Source organism: Coccinella septempunctata, chromosome 1, assembly GCF_907165205.1.
Source record: "Coccinella septempunctata chromosome 1, icCocSept1.1, whole genome shotgun sequence".
Taxonomy (NCBI): Eukaryota; Metazoa; Arthropoda; class Insecta; order Coleoptera; family Coccinellidae; genus Coccinella; species Coccinella septempunctata.
In genome coordinates, this window is record NC_058189.1 from 740,689 (window position 1) to 762,252 (window position 21,564).

At 34.1% G+C, this 21,564-nt stretch overlaps 1 protein-coding gene and 1 long non-coding RNA gene across 5 annotated transcripts; both read right to left on the reverse strand.

Annotated features, from left to right (window-relative positions):
* Positions 1–218: 218 nt before the first annotated feature.
* LOC123319149 lies at positions 219–1,604 on the reverse strand. Its single transcript, XR_006538455.1, has 2 exons — positions 1,378–1,604; positions 219–426 (listed from the first exon to the last, which is right to left on the reverse strand). It is a non-coding gene; the product is annotated as an uncharacterized LOC123319149 (long non-coding RNA).
* A 2,130-nt stretch (positions 1,605–3,734) lies between these two features.
* LOC123320043 (flightin) lies at positions 3,735–20,089 on the reverse strand. 4 transcript variants are annotated; one of them, XM_044907196.1, is made up of 4 exons: positions 19,931–20,078; positions 19,081–19,083; positions 18,460–18,692; positions 6,396–6,858 (listed from the first exon to the last, which is right to left on the reverse strand). In XM_044907196.1, exons 3-4 carry the CDS (start codon positions 18,684–18,686, stop codon positions 6,558–6,560), a joined length of 528 nt encoding a protein of 175 aa, XP_044763131.1. In that variant the 5' UTR covers positions 18,687–18,692; positions 19,081–19,083; positions 19,931–20,078; the 3' UTR covers positions 6,396–6,557. The 4 variants fall into 4 exon arrangements, with proteins under 4 accessions (XP_044763157.1, XP_044763131.1, XP_044763148.1 ...); XM_044907222.1 differs by lacking the exons at positions 6,396–6,858; positions 19,081–19,083 and adding an exon at positions 3,735–4,083 and having other exon boundaries at positions 19,931–20,089; XM_044907213.1 differs by lacking the exon at positions 19,081–19,083 and having other exon boundaries at positions 18,460–18,691; positions 19,931–20,079.
* Positions 20,090–21,564: the final 1,475 nt, after the last annotated feature.

Here is a 21,564-nt window from a genome sequence, read left to right on the forward strand (position 1 = left end):
TTCATAACTTTATTCAAGTATAGGAACGTGAGAAAAGTAAAAAAAGCTCGTTATTATGTTTCAAAGGATCGATGAATTCTAATAAATTATATTCATCTTCTATATCTTTTTTTCCTTATTCCATAATTCCTGATAATATTATCCAAATGCATTTAAAAATTCATCAGACTTAGAAAGAGAATAAAAAAACGTCGGAATATATAAACTTCCACTAGTAATAAAGTTCCATTTTCATTTATTCAATTAATTTCACACAATAACATTATCTGATTAAAAATCTACAATCCAGTGAAAAGATGTGATTCAATAAAATTTCTCATAAATGCCAAAAGTTTTGAATATCATTTGAGTTTACATCTCACAATCGAAATGAAAGGGTCGTTCTGTCTATAATTATGAGATGGACATGAGGAAAGACATTGCCATCTGTAAAAAAAAATATAATTAAAATCTATATGAATGTATAATACCATGGTGTATTAAACCTGAATGATCATACAAAATTTGCGAAGGTAGAATTCTTTCAACCCAGAAATCTTTGTTCAAAATTATCGAACAAATTTCTTGAAGTAGGTACATACATACTTCATGTAGATTGATGGAGTAATTTGTAATTTAAATGATATCGATTGAAATTCAATTTAAATGATCCTCGTCAACTTCCCACTGATACGAAGTCAAATCTGCTAGTTTTGAAAAATTTCAAAAACAATGTATCGTTGAAGTATACTATACACTGTGTCCATTTTCAAATAAGAAAAAATGCAAAAAAAAATTGCCACTACCACCTTCTTAATTCTTTTGCACTGCAAGTAAGTATATAGGTATAGAAATATATAGGCACAAAAAGTACATATTATATGAATTCTCCTATACAGTGCATACGATAGTCGGGAGTCGAATATTAACCCCAGTTGCCAGATACCTAGGTAGATTTTAGGCTATTTGAATTTTTTGTAAATGTAAATGTAAATGTGTGTATAACATTAAATTTATCTTTATTAAATAAATATGTATGTTACTGGCCAAACCTGATATCAGTGAATAAAACATTGAATGTTATCAAGCCCACTATAATAGTCCTCGTGAAAATAAGGGAAACAATAAATATTTATATGTTACACTCCACAGGGCTGAATTTTTAACTTTCGTCGCAAATGATACAATTTTTATACTCAATATGTACGAGTTACCGATGCTGATTTTTATAGGTTGATTATATAAGAATCAATGTTGCCTTTAACTTGCGAGTGTAATTCACTCGATAAACTGAAAAACTAAAAATTAGGCCAATTTTAGTTTTTTTAGTTCATCCGGTAACAAATACATATTTTCATAATCAGATGAAGTAATATTCACTAAACGAATTAAACATACCTCTATAATGGCATATGTCATCGTAGCCCAAAAGATCATGGTGATAGAATACTATTATGAACGTTGGGATTTAAAATATTTTTTTTATTGAAATCTATGACAAGAAATCAATCTTATAAGGAGCAAGAAGATATAAACACTTTTATTATGATAATGAGTTATGAAATTGAATTTCTTTATTACACTTTTCCGATTAATTGCAAAAATCGTTAATCGAATTCAATTAATTTTTCATTGGGTAGGACGAAATGAATTCAAGTAGATGATTAATAACATTCAGTTTCAGGAACAATAGTTATATACATTCACAGAGCGTTTCAAAAAACACTGATTACCCGATCAACGATTTGACAGTCACTCGATTTCCAAAAAGAAATCACTGGTACATTTTCATTTCTGAATATAGTGGTAACACTCGAGAATTATTCAATTGACGTATGTAGATCATAATTCGATGTGAGAATGATATTCTGAATGGTTATGACTGAATTATGGGGTATCAATTAAAACATGATAGAAAGGATACATAGATAAACAGATTCAAATGAAATAATTAAATAATATTCAATAGAATGGCAACTACGAGGCTCTATTGATATCTAGTTAGCCTAGACCAGTTCCATGCATGAAAAAAATATAGCAACGATCAATAACTCATTAGAAGTGTCAGTATGAAGTTTAATGTCGAAAAGTAAACCAGAGTTACGAAATAAATTAAAAGAAAGAAGATGTCCACCGAAATTGTGAAAATCGAAAACTTGGAGTATCGAGTCATCATCAAGTACCTGTATTTAAAAGGGTTAAGAGGTAAGCAGATTTACGAAGATATACTCAATACCCTTGGTGATCAATGTCCTTCGTATGCGACAGTGAAAAATTGGCCTGCAAGCTTCAAAAGGGGTAAATTATACATTGTAGATGATGACCTATCGGGAAGGCCAGCTTCTGTGTCAGTCCCCGAAAATATTGATGCAGTTCATGACATGATTTTATCACACCGTCGAATTGGACTAAAACGGATATCTGAAGCATTAAATATTTCACACGAACGCGTTCATCATATAATTCACGTCAATTTGTACATGAGAAAAATTGCTGCAAAATGATTCCCCATATGTTTGAATGTTGACCAAAAGCGTAGAAGCATCGCTTTCGATCTATGCTCGATTTGAAAACGATGTTGACTTCTTAAAACGAATTTTTACTATGGATGAAACTTGGGTACATTTCTACGATCCAGAAACAAAGCAACAATCGATGGAATGGCGACACTCTGGTTCTCCAACACCTTAGAAGTTTCGTGTCCAAAAATCTGCTGGAAAAGTTCTTGTTTCAGTTTTTTGAAGTAATCATGATTATGAAGTAATCATGATTGATTTTTTGGATAAGGGTAGAACAATAACTGGACATTACTGACCACTCTACGGGAAAAAATTAAAGAGAAAAGACGCGGAAAGCTAACCAAAGTTGTTTTGTTTTCACAGGACAACGCCCCTGCACACAAATCTCATGTTGCCATGCAAAAAATTCGTGATTTAGGGTTTGAATTACTAGAACACCCCCCTTATTCACCAGATTTGGCTCCATCACACTATCATCTCTTTCCTCAACTGAAAAAAGTTTAAAGGTCGTAAATTTTCTTCCAACGAGGAATTAATAAAAGCTGTGGAGGTCTGGTTTGCAGAGCAAGAAGAAACATTTTTTTTAAGTTTTGGAGATTTTGCAGGTTCGCTGTAATAAATGTATCCAATTAAGAGGAGAATATGTTGAGTAATAAAATATTTCGACATTGAAATTTTGTTTGTTTCTATAGTAGGCTAAGAATTTTTCAATATATCCTCGCATTACAACATCTCCCGAATATATTCATCTATGCTGTAGTATACTTTTTTCTGGAGTAATTCCTTCCAATCTTTTCATATTTTTAAACTCTGGAGGTAGGTATAGAATATTGGCAAACTGGAGTATCAAACATCCGATCCTGTCATTATTCTTATTCATAAATTCGGTTATTTAACAAATAAGAAAATTGCGAAGGAGAATGAAAACTTTTATGGCAAGAATCGTTCATTTCAATTCTTTCCTTTTCCGCACATTTCAACATGATATATAAGAATTACCGAATATAAAACTAAATCTTGAATTATCTTACCAGTATTTGTTAAAAAAAATGGATTTCAAAATCCCTGTGCTGAAATGTACCTGCATATTACTTTTTTTAGAAGCCACAGCCTCCCATTTTTTCACAAAAACTGTGGAAAACTTCTCTATTGCTTTCATATTGACTGGCCCTATAAAGAAGTGTACTCACTGCAAGGGCGACTCGTCATAGGGGTCAAGGGAAATTTAGAAATTTATTTTCAGTCCGCATGTTTATTTCTTACAACCATGTAGGTACATAATTACAACACGAAAAATCAGCACCTGGTAGTCAGTCGTCTATTGAGATATTGTCTAGCGTGATAACTCTGGAAAACGCCGCTTATCTCGGATCTAGTGACCATTTTGATGTCTTCCAACGACCTTCGAAATTTCTGATTCTGGTTGTCCCTCTTCGAGTAGGTCCTCAGAGCACGTTCAGCCCAGGTTTGGGCTCGAGGAGGCTCCGTCCTGTACCCCTTTGATCGTTTCTCCAAGTAATCGAGGACATTGTCGTAGTAGCTGTACTGGTAATCGTACAGACATTTGTACTGCTGGAATTTCGGTCTAGAATGAGAAAAATAAGTTTGGATCTGTTCAAAACAACAGTTTGGTACCTCAAAGACTTACAAATTGGCTTATATCAGTTGAGAGGATTGATGAAAACGTGATCAATAATTTAAAAATATGTAGTTGCTCGAAAGAAATGTCAGGTAAAACATATATATAAAAGTACAGTAGAAAAATGCATAGGTATACTCCATTCACATTTATTTTAGCAGTCGGTTGGCCATGAAATAATTTTCTCAAGTTTGTGTAACTAGAACGGAGTAAGGTTGGCACTCATGAAATGTCGTTAATGTCATAACGCCGTTGCCACAACTAATATCAATTTTTATTACGAAAATGCCGAAAGTGATTGAAAAAGAGAGACAGGGTTTCAGGAAGTGCTATTTGGAATTCAGGTCCGCTCATTCAAATAGTTATACACTGATATTCTAAAATCCACAAAACGTCCAGACGGTAGCTAACATATTCAATGTAAGAGAATTTATATAATGTTTCATCTGAATCTAAACGACTTATATTTCAGCTGAATATTCCCACAATCAGAAAGATTGTAAATGAAGAGGATAACAAAGAATTTCCTTCTATTGGGAGACCCAAAAAAGTGGTGGCATTTGAGAATTTCATGTTTGAATTAATGCGAAAAGTTTACTACAGGATTTTCGATGGATGTCATCGTAGAATAAGTTCCCGAAAATTGATTTTTCTATTTTTCATTTGACTTGTCCTATACATTGTAAATGTCTTAAGGTACCAATAAATACCATTATTATTATATCAATGATGAACAGCCACAAACACGCGCCAGTTGTCTTGTTGATTGTTTATTCATGTGAAATTTTTGTTCAAAGATGAAGTTCATCTTGACTTGAAACTTCCTTCAATTCCTTCCACTTATATTGATGCAAGATGATTTTTGTTGAAGAATTTAACATTCTTGTAATTGTCTGTTAATTCATTCGGGAGATACCCATTCCCAACCACTGCATCATATGCATTTCATCTTCGGGTTAATATTTTTGAAATCTACAACTGATGTAACGTATTCAAACTTTAGCCAAGGAAGATAACGAACATTAACTCTCCTCAAGCTAGTGCATATTATGATATTATACTGATCTCTTGTATTTTCCATGCAAATAACTGGATTTGGTATGCCTTCAATCAGTTTGTATAAACTTCAATTATGTTCGTCACATATTTTCCGAAGAGATTCGACATTGTGATAAAATACGTAATATCAGAAACTTTTACGTAGAACGGGCAACATAGCGTTGATTTAAAACCCAAAAATGTTTTGACAAGCGTCATAACCCCACATTTTCGTACTATACAGAGTGAAATGTGTCAAATTTCCATGGCCAACCGACTGCTAAAATAAAAGTGAATGGAGTATACCTATAAATGCAACAAAGGTATTATAATTTTGTTCAAGATGAAAATCAAAGTGAACTCATTTCTACTTGGTGATGGTGCACAAATGGTGAATGATTTTTTTCAAATTAAATGTAGCAATATAACTTGCCTCCATTCTTTGTTTTTTTTTCCATTATATGTTTAAAATCATTTATGTACCTACTCATACACAGCGTTGAGTTTTATGGGTACATTTGTGCTTTATTCCGTTTTTTTTTTTCGTAGTGTACTAATTACTGTTCAAAAAAATTAGTTATTTCAGGAAGAAATTGCTTTTGTACACTGTACTTATTTTTAATATTATCATTAAAATTTTATCGAAAAGTCTAGGGAGTATAGGATATGAGAATTTGATACGAATTTTGGAAAATGAGAACTCTTATATTTTTCCACGCTTAAGGCGTTAGCGACAATCAGGTTTTAAAAAGAAATTTTTTTTTAGGATATATTGTGGACAAAAAGCTATTCTATTTTGTGAATGATAGTTTTCGTCAGCTAGTAGAAAATCAGGCACTAAGAATTAAATTTCTTTTGAAGTACTATCTCAAATCTCTGCCGCTAAATTTTATATTCTATATTTGTTTCATATTTAATTTGAATAGCATATTATCATACCTATCATTCTCAAAAATCTTTTCGCCATTTTTTTCGAAATTTCCCAACATTTGTATGAATGGATGATTTGGATGAAATTCTCAGATTTATTACCAAAAGAGTTGCTCTTTCAGAATATGTATCACATTCTCATCTATGGTTATTGTTATTAAGAGATAATCCACTCGAAAGGTGACTATCGAAAAATTTCCAAAAAGATGGAATCAATTGAATAATCGTCAAGACCGTACGGTTGAGCCAAGATGGATCTTCATATACCTAAACTATGGAAATAAGATACCTTTTATTAAAACGAAGAATTTAATCGTCAACAACTTAACAATATTAATTGTATTATACTCTATAATTTCATTTGTCAGCCGATACGTTCTGAACTTCATTCCTCTAAAGTCTATGTCACTCAATGAAAATTTTCCATGTTTTCATGAAACTCAATTTATCGATCACATCATGGATGACACCCTCCTACTCATGTATTCCTTCGAGTGGTAAGATATGAATGTTGACCGCCTGGTTTTCTTCTCGATCTTCTTCGCCATCTTGAGTTTTTCTTCTATCTCTCTTCTGTAAGACTCTAATTTGTCTATTTTACTGACATAAGTGCGTAATGCCCTTTCTGCCCATGTTTGAGGTCGGGGTATTTCTGAATTTAACCCCCTACTTTTTCTGTCCAAGTAGTCGATCACATCGTTATAGTAGCTATGTTGATAATCATACAGATAATTGTACTGTAGAAATTTCGGCCTGTAAAGAGATATTTTGAAAATGTTGGTGTGCTCTCATTGGATGATGTTGAACACTGAATGTTACGATGAAGTGGTATTAGCAGACTTGGACACATTGGTGATTCCTGATGACGTCTAAAATTAATCCACCCAAACGGGTTGAATTTTAAGATTAAGAATCTGAGGACCCCTTCGATAGACTCTGAACCGATTCGTACACTAAGGGCCGGTTTCATAATTAAACCTAAAGTCGCTTTAATTTTAAAGCTTCCTTTAACCCTACTGAAAATGACACTAAAGGAAGCTCAAAGTGACTTTAAATTCGATTATGAAATTGGACGTAATTTAAGTTTCTAAAAATTGTTTTCATGATGTGATTAGACAGCTACTATACTGCATTCACATTCATTTTAGCAGTCGGTTGGCCATGAAATAATTTTCTCAAGTTTTTGTAACTAGAACGGAGTAGGGTTGGCACTCATGAAATGTCGTTAATGTCATAACGCCGTTGCCACAACTAATATTACGAAATGTCGAAAGTGATTGAAAAAAGAGACAGGGTTTCAGAAAGTGCTATTTAGAATTCAGGTCCGCTCATTCAAATAGTTATATCCCGATATTCTGAAATCCACAATACGTCAGACGGTAGCGAACATATTCAATGTAAGAGAATTTATATAATGTTTCATCTGAATCTAAACGACTTATATTTCAGTTGAATATTTCCACAGTCAGAAAGATTGTGAATGAAGAGGATGACAAAGAATTCCCTTCTATCAAGAGGCTCAAAAAAGTGGTGGCATTTGAGAATTTTATGTTTGAGTGAATTAATACGAAAAGTTTACTACAGAATTTTCGATGAATGTCATCGTAGAATAAGTTCCCGAAAATTGATTTTTCTCTTTTTCATTTGACTTGTCCTATACATTGTAAATGTCTTAAGGTACCAATGAATACCTAATTATTATTATTATCTCAATGCATTAAGATGAACAACCACAAAGATGCGCCAGATGTCCTGCTAATTGTTTGTTTATGTGAAAGTTCATCTTAATTGAAAATTCCTTTAATTCCTTTTACTTATATTGATGCAAGATGTTTTTCGTTGAAGAATTTAATATGCTTGTAATTATCTGTTAATTCCTTCGGGAGATACCCATTCCCAACCTCAACAACATATGCATTTTATATTCGGGTTAATATTTTTGCAATCTACAACTGATGTAAAGTATTCAAACTAGTGCATATTATGATATTATACTGATCTCTTGTATTTTCCATGCAAATAACTGGATTTGGTTTGCCTTCAATCAGTTTGTATAAACTTCAATTATGTTCGTCACATATTTTCCGAAGAGTTTTGACATTGTGATAAAATACGTAATAACAGAAACTTTTACGTAGAACGGGCTACATAGCGTTGATTTAAAATCCGAAAATGTTTTGACAAGCGTCATAACCCCACATTTTCGTACTATACAGAGTGAAATGTCTCAAATTTCCATGGCCAACCGACTGCTAAAATAAAAGTGAATGGAGTATACAGCTCAATTTTTTCCGTGACTCGTATAAATATTTTAACAGTAGACATTTTTTCCTTTACAGCTCAGTTTGAAAGATACAGGCTGTTGATAAACCATAAAAAATGTCGGTTTTATCGATTGAAATGAATGTCGGAATATAGTTTTTCATTAATTTTATGAATCTTGTTCCAAAATGTTCAAAAATCAAAAAGTATCTGTGAAATTCGAAAAATTGGTTACTTTAGCTGAATACAACTCTGTTAAAAAGATCCGCAGATGTGTAGTGTCACAGATTCAGCTAGTTATTCTGAAGATTATTTTGTTTTTCAAGAGGTGGCACAGCTCATTATAAAAAATTAAAATGGCTATATCCTTTTATCAGGGCCGAATCGGAAAAAATGGTATAGGAAAAAGGTGTTTCTTCGGACCTCAAGAATCTACTGTTGAAAATTTGTACTAGTCAGGCTCACCCTGCATAGACAAAGTAATGATTCTAATTTGACGAATAGCTAGTACTCAAGTACTTGACAAAAGTTGAGATTTTTGCAGGGATATGAAGCAAAAACTCAACATTTTAGAATATTCTGAAATAAACATTCTTTGCCGCGAGATGAGCCTTTACACACCAAATATCCTAGGTATATTACGCAAACATATTACGAAACAAGGAAAAAAGCGCTGAAAGGTAACTGCCATGAATTCGAACCATTCAGCGCTTTTTTTACTTGTTTAATTATCGTAATATACGATATTTGCAATCTTGGAACTTGAGCATATGGATGCATACTGCTATCAGTGCTATCTTCACTATGAGAGTTAGGAAGTTGAATTGGGTTGGTCAGATGTCGCTACGGTGTATTTATATCTACATCATATCATTCATATCCGCTATTGACATCGAATAAAAGGGCTTTTCGTCGACGAAGGAGTTGTGTTGGTCTGGCGAGGTCAAATGAGACCGAAAGCATGGTCAACATCTACTCTTCTTCAATGGGACGTTTTTTTCCAGGGGGCTCCACATAATGGCAAATTGGATAGTTCGATTCAGACCGTAAGCTTTTTATTACATCGATGGAATTTTTTTGAAAGAGATCTTTGATAAATTGAATTTCAAAAATTAAGATATGATGAAATATTGTTTTGATCATTCTGTTTTCTGCCATTTTCCTTATGGATATGCTTTTTTTGCAGACGTCCGTGTTCGGGCGTGAATAAATTTGTCGAGTGGGCTCGTGTCAATTTTTCGAGAGAACAAAGCCAGGAAATTTCCACTGGCATATGTTCATATCGTGAATAATGAAGTTATTTCTGTGTTAAATGAACGAGCTCGTTAATTTGGTACGAATTATATCGTAGCAATCTGTCCGATTTATGGCGAAACGTGTTTCGCGATGTTGTACGAGTGTATACTATCTGACAAAAATAAGGCTCATCGTTATAACTCAGATCTGCTTCAACGGCTAAATTCCGAGTCGTGGCTACAAAAAATATCGATTAGTTTCGTCTTTCTAAAATGATAATATGACTCAAGTCTCCTGCGATATCTCCTATCGAAAGCCCCAATTATTATGTCTCACCATCTGCCAATAACCGTCTTCTTTTTCGCCTTCATGAGGTGCTCCTTCCGAGCTCTACTGAGGCTTTTTGTCCCATTAATCATCCGCATGCAGTTGGAGAGACTCATAATACATTCAGTTTTACTGTTTTTTTTCTTTCGGTCTTTCAAAATTTGTAAATAAAATTTAAAATATTGACATACAGGGTTTTTTTCGATTCAAGACCTACTATTTATGTAAATTTTTTGAGACTGCACCTAAAAAAAGGCGTTTTTTATAATTTTTATCGTCTCAACTGGGGACGAAGAATGTATAAGCCATGGGGAGAATTACTAAACCAGCCTGTATCAAACTAATGAAAAAGATAGACCCATTAAATATACAGGGTATCTGTAAAAAATGCGAAGGACTTGGGGAGATGATTCCTCAATGAAAATAAGTATAGGTAGTTCCTATAATTTTTTTTCGAAATCGACCTCCCTTTCAAGATACAGCATGTGGAAGGAGATGGCGAGTTGACAGTTTTTAATTTTTTTTACGGGTGCTAAAAAACACTGAACCATAAAACTACACATAATATGGAGCACTAAGACCCGTTTGCACCAAACGCACTTAGAGTTAAGTGTCCCTTAAAATGAACCCTTAACTTAAATTACGTTGCACCAACTGTTAAGTGACATTTAAATGGCTAAAGCTAAGATCTGAAAATATGGTGTATGCACTCGTCAATTTTTGAATGGAATGACATTAGACTAAATCGAAAATAAGAGATTCGTTTCGTGGCGGGGCCACCATGTTCTATCCTTGTTCTATGAAAGAAAATCTAATGATACTCTCTCGCTTTATTTTGTTCTGCGTTTATATCGATCACAGATTACAGTCATCTCTGTGTTCCTGATCCATCAAAAAATCAGCTGTTAACGAATATTTGTGATTTACACTTGTATCAGAAACAAATTGTCTGTCTCTGCTTGTATTTTTGTTGTAAAAACGAATCTGCAGATATTTCAACACACTATAGAAGGATTCGAAGGAGTACTTCTATTTTTCTTCAAGATAATTTTTATTTGACAAATTGTATTCGTGAGGAAGGCAATTCAATATGATTTCAATAAAACACAGTTGATTGGCGAAATATTCAATATATTCAGTTGACTCAAACGCAATTTTCACTATACTTGTGAAGAATATTTGAAGAACAGATTCCAACAGATTAACATACTTCTGTTTCTTAATACATGCTCACAATTCACATTACATTTTTTCAATACAGTTCCTTTATTGCTTAAATATTGCTGAAGTTGCCATAAAACTGTTAGCTCTATCCGTCCCGAATGTTCATCTGATTTGGCTCTGCCTCAATTTCCAACAACAAAGGGCGATAGTCCAACAACACCGAATTCTTAGCTATAGTTCTTGATTGTCCATACAGAAAACTGCTCAATAAATGAATATTATACGACCTTTCCCGAAAGTAATACATTTTCACACACCAATAATCGCTTATAAATACAGCACATTCGGAAGTCGTAGGAATGCATTCAAATTATTTTCAAATATCATTTGACAACTGTCAATTCCTAAACGGCGCTACCTACAGTGAGAAAAACGAAACTTATCTCTTATTTTCGAAGCGGGAAAAACAAAATCTAATCAGTGCATACACCATGTTTTTAGACATCTTAGCTAAAGCTAGCCTTAAATTTAAGCGCTCCTGTAATGACCACTTAGGTATTTAAGGGCGGGATTTTAACCTAAAATAATTTGTTGAACTCATAAACTGGCTGCAGAACTGCTGTGGTTTTTCTATTAACGTCAAGTACCTTTTATTTGACAATCCATTTCATTATCCATCATAATGCTAATTCAGCAACAAAACGTTGTCACTCTTTGATAATAATATAATAGTTTACTTGACACTGACTGACAGGACAGGCCCGTTTGCACCAATCCCCCTTAAAATGAGTACTCAACTAAGCGTAGTTTAAAGTTAATGGACGCTTAATTTTATTGCCAGTTGCACGACCAGTGGCGTACCGACATAGTTCGGGGCCTGGGGCGGCTTTTGATGAGGGGGCCCTATAGAATATATTTAAAGATGAAACTTTTCCTCAAAATTTTTTGAAGGTTAGTTTTAATGCATCGTGATGAACACCCCACATAGTAACACTAATAAGTCTTTTCACTGTCTACAGCTTGAGAGCTAGCAGCGAAAAGGACCCTCTGTCTCGGGATGAACAGACGCCTCAGCTCGCTTAACCGTTTTTGTCCGTGCGCATTGTACTTGCGCAAGCTTTGAGTGAAAGCTGCCCAGTGGACTGTATTTTGAATGTTGACGGAACAATAACTAACTAACCATTTGTATAATGTGGAGGTCTTTGCCGTCATGGGGCCTGATAAGTTATTTAAATTTTTTTTTTTAAATATGTTTGGTTTTTTTTTGCCCATCATTTGGGGGCCTATGCTGGTGCGGGGCCTGGGGCGGACCGCCCCACCGCCCCCCCCTACGGTACGCTACTGTGCACGACTGCGGCTTAACAGAATCTTAAGTAAGGAGCCCTTAAGTTTTGATATCTAGTGATATTTCAGTTTTTTATTTTGGTGCAACTTCATTCTAGTCCAATAAAGCCTTTTCATTGGTTGGCCGGTTGCCGATGATCGTTGTCATTTCATCAACCTAACTTTATTGTCCTGTCAGTCAGTGTCAAGTAAACTATTATATTATTATCAAAGAGTGACAACTTTTTGTTGCTGAATAGGTATTATTATTGATAATGAAATGGATTGTCAAATAAAAGGTACTTGACGTTATTAGAAAAACCACAGCAGTCCTGCAGCCAGTTTATGAGTTCAACAAATTATTTTAGGTTAGAATCCCGCCCTTAAATACCTAAGTGGTCATTACAGGAGCGCTTAAATTTAAGGCTAGCTTTAGCCATTTAAATGTCACTTAACAGTAGGTGCAACGTAATTTAAGTTAAGGGTTCATTTTAAGGGACACTTAACACTAAGTGCGTTTGGTGCAAACGGGTCTTAGTGCTTCATATTATGTATAATTTTATGACTCAGTGTTTTTTAGAAATCATAAAAAAATTAAAAACTGTCAACTCGTCACGTCATCGCCTTCCAAAGGCTGTATCTTGGAAGGGAGGTCGATTTCGAAAAAAAAATTATAGGAACTACCCATGCTTATTTTCATCGAGGAATCATCTCCCATACGGCCGTTTTCAATAAACCTATCTATCCATTGTTTCACTTACCGAAGATATGTAGAAAAACCATGTGATTTCGTTTCTATGATCTATCTGTAGATATATTTTAGAATGTTTACCAATCGTCAGTGAAACGATGGATAGATAGGTTTATTGAAAAAGGCCGTAAGTCCTTCGCATTTATTTACAGACACCCTGTAGATTATTTAGAGGACTTTGGTGTCCTCTGTCTACCATTACTTTATGTCGAGTTGTATACGGCTGACTGGTAGTCGACACGTGTGTAGACATGTAGGGAAAAAACTTTCATTTCTCGTTCGCCAATTAAATATGGAGTCGCCTGCCAAGTCTCGCATCAAAAACGAGACCCTTTTGCATTTTTTTCCACTCACTATATACTAATATCTGTCTGTTAGTATAAGTAACTATGCAATTGTTCGACTGCGTCATGACTTACTTACATGAGGGACCGTCTGACGTTAATTTCGAAGCTTAATTTTAATGAAAGAGGACATAATGGTTTTGCGGTTTCGGCCCACAACAAAATATCTGATTATGTATTATTTGTCAAATCAATCTTAATTTAGAATGTATCGAAATAGCATCTACAGTAGACACTAACATTGTTCTCTGAAGTGATTTATTCGCACTGAATGTTTAAAGGAGCAACAAGGACTAAAAATAGGACAACGGATCGTAGAGACCTTGGTGTGAAACCGATTGTTCCTAAGCTGATGTAATTGAATTATGCATTTGTGATTTGTGTCTATGAGAAAGTGTGATTTATCGTTCCTCATCAGCGGACAATTATATCCCTGTCAGAGTAAATGAACGAATGGACGTATGGGAATATTTTTCGGGCAAATTACAAGTACAATAATTTTCTTTGTCGCAGCAACTTGTGACCCGTCAATTCGTTCTGTCAGAAGATATGGTACAGTCATTATACAGAATGTTCAACAAGACATGAAATTCAATTTATGGCATAGTAAAAAGACGTTAATTTATGGATGTGGCTCGTTAAAAAGATAATACTCGTTGAGAGATAATGCTAGATGAAGATATACATATAGTTGCGAAATATTTCGTATAAAATTAAGTATTGTGCCGAGATGATATATCACTTTATTGAGATTTCACTTCCTCAACTTCATTCGGGATCTGAAGTTGGTAGTCTCTTCAGTCTCCTCCTAACACTGCATATCAGCATATGTTTTTTTTTTCATGTATTAAACAAATTTTCTGGAAATGTATTGACCGAATTTTCATTTCAATAATTCATATAGAAATAGAAACTACGGAAATAATATTGGGGAAGTGAATCTCCCAAAACAATTCCCCATCGCTGAATATAGAAAAATCGAAAACAGCTAAATATTTTGAATAGAAAGGTTCAATGCTAAAGGTATGAAATGACTCATATAGGTATACAGAATCAAGTTTGTACCTATATTCTCAAGAATCTTTCCAAAAAGAATTAACCTACTGTAGATTCGGGTGACTTGGGACGATTTTTGAATTCAATGTATATTTTCAAAACGGTGATCTCTTTTTATCTGAAAAAGAGGTTCGAATATGCTTAATGACTCAGACTAGGTATTGATTAGGATATATACCATAACCATGCGTCAGAATTAGGATATAAATTTTGAAAACAATAAAATATACTTGTCCCAAGTCACCCACCGATTTGCTTGGGGACACAAGTTAAAATATATTGATTTCTCAACTCTCAAATGAAATAGGTGACTTGGGACGATGTATAGTTTTGAAAAACTAGAATTTGTGATTTTATAGTTGAAATTCGGTGAGGAAATTAAATGATAAACCCCTATTACAGCGAAAGTAAATATATTGCGACTCAAATGTAAAAAAACTAAACAAAATAAGGGAACTTTGATTTCTTTCATTCTTTGGTGACTTCTTTGTGGAAATAACGTAAATAATAATATACTGTGAAACAACAAAATAAATGAATGTGACCGTGTTGCCGTTTGATTTGTAAACAACCTTGTTTCATGAGATATCTAAACCCCAATATCCCACGTATCCAAAAAAAAATACACCTGCACAAAGTGAAACACATGTACAGGACACTAGAAAGTATAAGGCCCATAATAAACGCGCTTTTACTCTCCTGAGTTCGTTAATTTTTCCTATCAATTCAAACGCTCTGGTCACGGCTAACTCAACAGGAATTAATTGTTAAACTAACCGAAAAGACGCTACACAACCTTATAAGTTTGTCCCTTCACTCATTAATGGTAAGAAACAAAGAAATCTATCTGCAAGGGGGTTAACTGTCCCAAGTTACAGGACTGTCCCAAGTCACCTGAATCTACCGGTAGTAATGATATGAGATTCAAGAGACTTGTCGGTCAAATTGAGTGCTGCAGATCAAATACTGTTTATTCTTATCAACAACAAATAGCAAAAACAATTTCAACAAAATGTCCTATATATGTACCCCTTCCACCTTTATTCACTTTTCTCCTAAAGTAGCAAAACACCTGACGTTAAGTTAAGGAATACATTAATTTGCAACTGTAGATTGTTTGATTATGATAATCGAAAAATAAAGTTAGGATACATGTCCATTTCATGAATGTAAATTCAAACCATACTGAACTAATGCCAAAATGTTATCAAAGAGTTATGTCATTCAGGCTTACGTTTCGTAATGAATACAAAAGGTTGAGCTGTTTGCCCTTGAAATTCTATCAATGATCTTTAAGGTGGTTGGTTCCTCTAGCGTTCGTACAGAGTGATATGTGAATCAACGAATACAATAATACATATTAGTTATTTATACAGCAAGTGAGTTAAAAGAATGTTTATTCATGAGAAGAAAGGTTAATCCACGAGCCCAAAGGGCGAGTAGATTTATTTCTTCGAAGAATAAACATTTATAACTCACGTGTTGTATACAAAATTTTTATTAGGATTCAAATGATAACAGTTTCCAGAAAATGATCTCATTTATGAAATGACATGAAAGGTGTCGCTTCGATTGATTGTTGCTAGGGCATTATTCAATCCATAGCAACAAGCGCATTAAGCGCAAGATGACGTTTATCCACTATTTTATTTCACATTTCAATGAAATGTATCGGCCATCCAATTGTAATAGCAGCAATAAAATCAAACCTTCATTCTTTTGACCAAAAATCCGATAATTATTGCCGTTAAAAAAATTTATTTCACTGAAAGCATAAACATCAACTAACTTCTTTGCCACCTCATATCTTCGCCATATTTTCAAATGGCGCCTAAAACAGTCTTTTGACAATATCTCCTTTCCGACTCAAGCAATGAATGCAATATTGCCAAATTTAATGCAATTTTTTTGATCTGAAAACTGTATAACATGATTTTCAATAATATGAGTTAGCCTAGACCAGTTCCATGCATACAAAAAATATTGCGTTACCATAGCAACGAACAATAACTCGTTAGAAGTGTCAGTGTGAAGTTTGAGGTAAAAAAGTAAACCAGAGTTACGCAATAAATTAAAAGGAAAAAGAGTCCACCGAAATTGTGAAAATCGAAAAATTGGAGTATCGAGCCATCATCGAGTACCTGTATTTAAAAGGGTTAAGAGGTAAGCAGATTTACGAAGATATGCTTAATACCCTTGGTGATCAATGTCCTTCGTATGCGACCGTGAAAAAAATTGGACTGCATGCAAGCTTCAAAAGAGGTAAAGTTTCCATTGAAGATGATGACCGATCGGGAAGGCCAGTTTCTGTGTCAGTCCCCGAAAATATCGAAGCAGTTCATGACATGATTTTATCAGACCGTCGAATTGGGCTAAAGGGATATCTGAAGCACTGAATATTTCATACGAATGCTTTCATCCTATAGTTCACGTCATTTTGGACATGGGAAAAATTGCTGCAAAATGGATCCCCAAGTGTTGACCAAATGCGTGCAAGGGTAAATGCATCGCGTTCGATCTGTGCTCGATTTGACAACGATGTAGACTTCTTAAACCGAATTGTTTATATGAATGTGACTTGGATACATTGCTACGAACCAGAAACAAAGCAAAAATCGATGAAATGGCGACACTCTGGTTCTCCAAGACCTAAGAAGTTTCGTGTCCAAGAATCTGCTGGAAAAGTTCTTGCTTCTGTTTTTTGGGATTGCCATGGAGTAATCATGATTAGAACTATAACCGAAGATTACTATACGACATTACTGCCACTCTACGGGAAAAAATTTAAGAGAAAAGACGCAAAAAGCTATCCAAAGGTGTTTTCTTTTTGCAGGACAACGCCCCTGCACACAAATCTCATGTTGCCATGCAAAAAATTCGTGATGTAGAATTTGAATCATCTCGTTCCTCAACTGAAAAAAGTCGTAAATTTTCTTCCAACGAGGATGTAATAGAAGCTGTGGAGGTCCGGTTTGCAGAGCAAGAAGAAACTTTTTTTTTGAAAGAGAATATGCTGAGTAATAAAATATATTGACATTGAAATTTTGTTTGGTTCTATAGTAGGCTAAGAATTTTTCAATATATCCTCGTACTACTGGTCATATGAGTCATTACTGGTAAACTTTACCTTCACCCTCCTAGCGAAACACATATCATGGATAAATAAGTCATGTAAGTGTAGTAGTTACGAATTTTTGTCCAGTGATGGCCACATCGATTCAACAAATCGCTGACACAAATTACATAATAAGTAACTTGCATTTGCATCTTTAGAATTAGAGGATTTGAACATTCTTGTTCTTTTCTATCAGATTGAAAAATATCATAACACCTTACGTTGCGGTAAGCTGAATATGCCATTAGTGATTTGATTGAGTTGCTCATTCCTTCAGTTAATAAGTATTGTTTAGAGGACCTTTATTTTAGTAAGTGTTCTTGTATTAACGGTATATGCCTTAATTCATCGAAAACACTCCAAAATCTTAGCCAAAGTTTCCGTGAAGATATTCACACTTCTTCAAAATAACAATATGTCTTGAATAAAATAACAAATTCAAAATACATGGAATACGAGTTCATACAATTCACGTTTTGTAGGATGGACCAGCCATTTATTTAATCGAGGAGTTGCATATTTGCAAGCAGTGAAGGAAAAAAAATACGTCCAGAAAACTTTGGACTGATTAGTGAAGTGTTTTTCATCTCCAAAGGCATGCTACAAAAAAAAATGTTTTCCGAGCTAACTGCGTGATTTTCAAGAAATTATAAGTAACATAAAAACAAACTTCCACAACGTTACTTCAAATGGAACAACAGAACAACATGTAAAAAAAAAACGAATTTATCACTTGTTTCATTATTTTTTGGATATTTCTGTTCCTACTCTCCTACCTTATCCAATGTTTGAAGAGGATTAGCTTGTCGGGATCTAAATATTCGTCCTCAGCAGCAGCCTCCTCTTGTTGTGCTTGTTCTTCGGCGCTTTGAGCAGCTTCCTTTTGGTCTTGGGGTGCGGCTTCACTCGGTTTTGCACCTTTTGCTCCTTTTTTTTCTGGCTCAGGCGCTGGAGCTGGTTCTTCGTCCATAGATGTGAACCAATCATCGTTTTCGTCACCCATTTTTTTCTAAGAATGAATCACCATTGTAGTATGAATAAATAATTCAACGATATTCAACCTTGCAGAAGTTGACATATAATTAAATTACTTATACAGGGTAATTAAAAGGTCCTGGTGATAATTTTGAGGAGTGATAGTTCTGATTAAAATAAGTTTTTTCAAGTAAATCTTTTCTCTATCGAATCCCTTCGATTTCTTTGATATAAATTCTTAACGAGTTGCGATAATAAGCGTTTGAATTCTGGCTAAAATTGTGCTCAGCACATTTCCAATATTTTCATGTTTTTTTTTGAGTTCCTATAAAAGAGCAGTGGCGTGTGTTTTCAGTCGCACCTACAATTTCTACGCCAATGAGAATAGAAGGTATTTAAAGCCATTTCGTAATTTTTCCAACTTTCTCCACAGAAAAGTACTCTTATTGAAGCCAATAAGACCTACCATTTTCGAGAGAACTGACTTCACATTTACTGAGACACCAATATTTGACTCAAAATAATCAACACTTTTAATTCGAACTCTTTTTTTCCAGCTTATGAAATGTTAACTCTAGTACAATATGCACCAAAATCCGCACGCCTATTTTTCCAACTTAGTTCAGAATTAGTAAAAATGAAAAACATTTCAACAACCTGTATCTCCAAAGAGAAACGAGATAGAAACAAATTTCACTTGAAAAAAATTCTTATTTCAACTAGAAGTAATATTATTTTTTATCAGTTAGAACCTGGACTTTTAAATCACCCTGTATAAAAGAAAAAACAGTTAATTCCATGAGATTTGATCCTTTTTTAGATTCCATAGAATTTTTCATTCGATTCAAATACAGATGAAATCCAATAAGCCAATCTTGAAGTCTTGTATCTCCCAGAAAATATTTTCGATATTATTATCTACTGACAAAATTGAAATGAAAGGTACAATAAAAAAAAATTTAATCAACCGTAAATACAAAAATGAATTTTTTCGTTCTTATACGGACAACAACGAACACAGAAAGGACAAAGGCAAATACTTCTACCGATCAAGTTTATTAAGTCGTAAAATATAGTTCAAAATTCACTATCAATCATTGAATTAAACTTTTCCTACCACCCTCGATTGATTTCTCTGATTAGAAGGGAGTAAAACAATGCACGCAGGATGTGTAGTAAAGCTAGGACATTGAAAACTGAAAATTTCCCCGATATAATCAATTAGTGCAAACAAGCGTAATCGAAAATTTCATCTCGATTCAATTCACTTACCTTGATTAAATCCGGTACAGGACACTACTAGACCCTTTCAGTATTGTAATTTCGGACGTTGTGACAACGGCACTTTTAAATTAGCCACAATCTATTATCCCTACCTACTACCCTGATAGTTGCCAATTTTTCAATGTCTTATATATCATTAGCTCGGGAACATCCAACCTTTTGATCAGCAGCATTTTCAAGATATCCGATAGCGTATTGTTTATTTACATTCATTGCGGAGCATGCCATGCACTTACTCGAAGCTTCCTGCATATATGTAGATTTGTCACCACCGGAGAAAACGGAGAAAACAGTGTTTTTTTTTACGGAAGTTCTTTCAAAAACTATCTCATCTCAATATGGATTTGGAAACTTTTCGAAAGTTTCGTTTAGGTTGATAACTATTGAGAGGGTCCTTGTTGGTCTATGCCGATGTTTCGATTTATTTAAAATCGTCTTCAGGGCTTTACAATAGATGATACAACGTTAAGACGCTATTTAAAGAAGGTGGCATTGCAAATCAACAAGAAAAATATCAGAACAATTTGGAAAGAAACACATATAAAAAGTTTTGTATACGAACAATCCACTAAAACAAGCAAACATTAATGAAGGGCAAGGGTAAAAAAAAAGATCGAACAAATTAACAACTTGGTTACATATATATATAAATATAAAAAGAGTATTTATTATTGACCCTTCAATGAAATTAATTGAAGCTACTCACATTGTCAGTTGGTCTCTATTGTCATCTTTAGTAATAAATAATTGAAGGATGATATGATAACAGGCATACTACGGAACTTAATTCGAATTAATCAGAAATGAAAATGAAATATATTCATTGGATTGTTCGTATACAAAACTTCTTATATGTGTTTCCTTCCAAATTGTTCTGATATTTTTCTTGTGAATTTGCAATGCCACCTTCTTTAAATAGCGTCTTATTCATTTTGTACCATCTATTGTGTAGAGCCCTGAAGACGATTTTTAAATAAATCGAAACGTCGCCTTTCGTTAAATTGAGTCTCTTTAACCTAGACCAACAAGGACCCTCTTAATAGTTATCAAATTAAAATAAGGTCTTTAAAAATACATTACATAATGGTCATGTCATAATGGGAAAACTGGAAGACGTGGGTGATATCTTGTGTTCGAAAAAGATTCATAAAATAAATGACAAACTATATTCCGACATCCATTTCATTCGATAAAACCGTTCGTGAGATAGAAGAAAAAATAACATTTTTTATGGTTATTTAACAGCCTGTATCTCAAACCGATTTTGAATGAGGTATCACTTATGCTATCTTCCCTATTCGAAATATAGAAGTTGGGGTTGTAACTTGTAACACTCAGGGTAGAAGCGTTATGGTTGTGAATTCAATCTTGAAAGTTACCCCCCTGGATAAAAATCAAAATGTTTGTTTTTTGGAGAAGAAATTGGAAATAGTAGAGGGTCTTTGCAAGATTTCTCCTTATGCTGAGGGGTTTTTGTTATTTCAACACCTCGGGAAGACTTTGCCACTTTTCGGACACGAAAATCCTCCCAGCATAAGGAAAAAAAGCGGTCCTACGGGGGGTAAAGAGGGTAAGTACCCCCCTCACTCAGAGACCACAACGAATTCGATTTTTTAAATTTT

What these genes read in the sequence shown, in the direction of transcription:
- LOC123320043 (XM_044907213.1), bottom strand. Translation starts at nt 18,686, where the DNA reads ATGGGTGACGAAAACGATGATTGGTTCACATCTATGGACGAAGAACCA. An exon ending in CTCTTCAAACATTGGATAAG is followed by an intron (nt 6,859 to 18,459) that starts GTAGGAGAGTAG and finishes ATCTCTTTACAG; the next exon opens with GCCGAAATTTCTACAGTACA.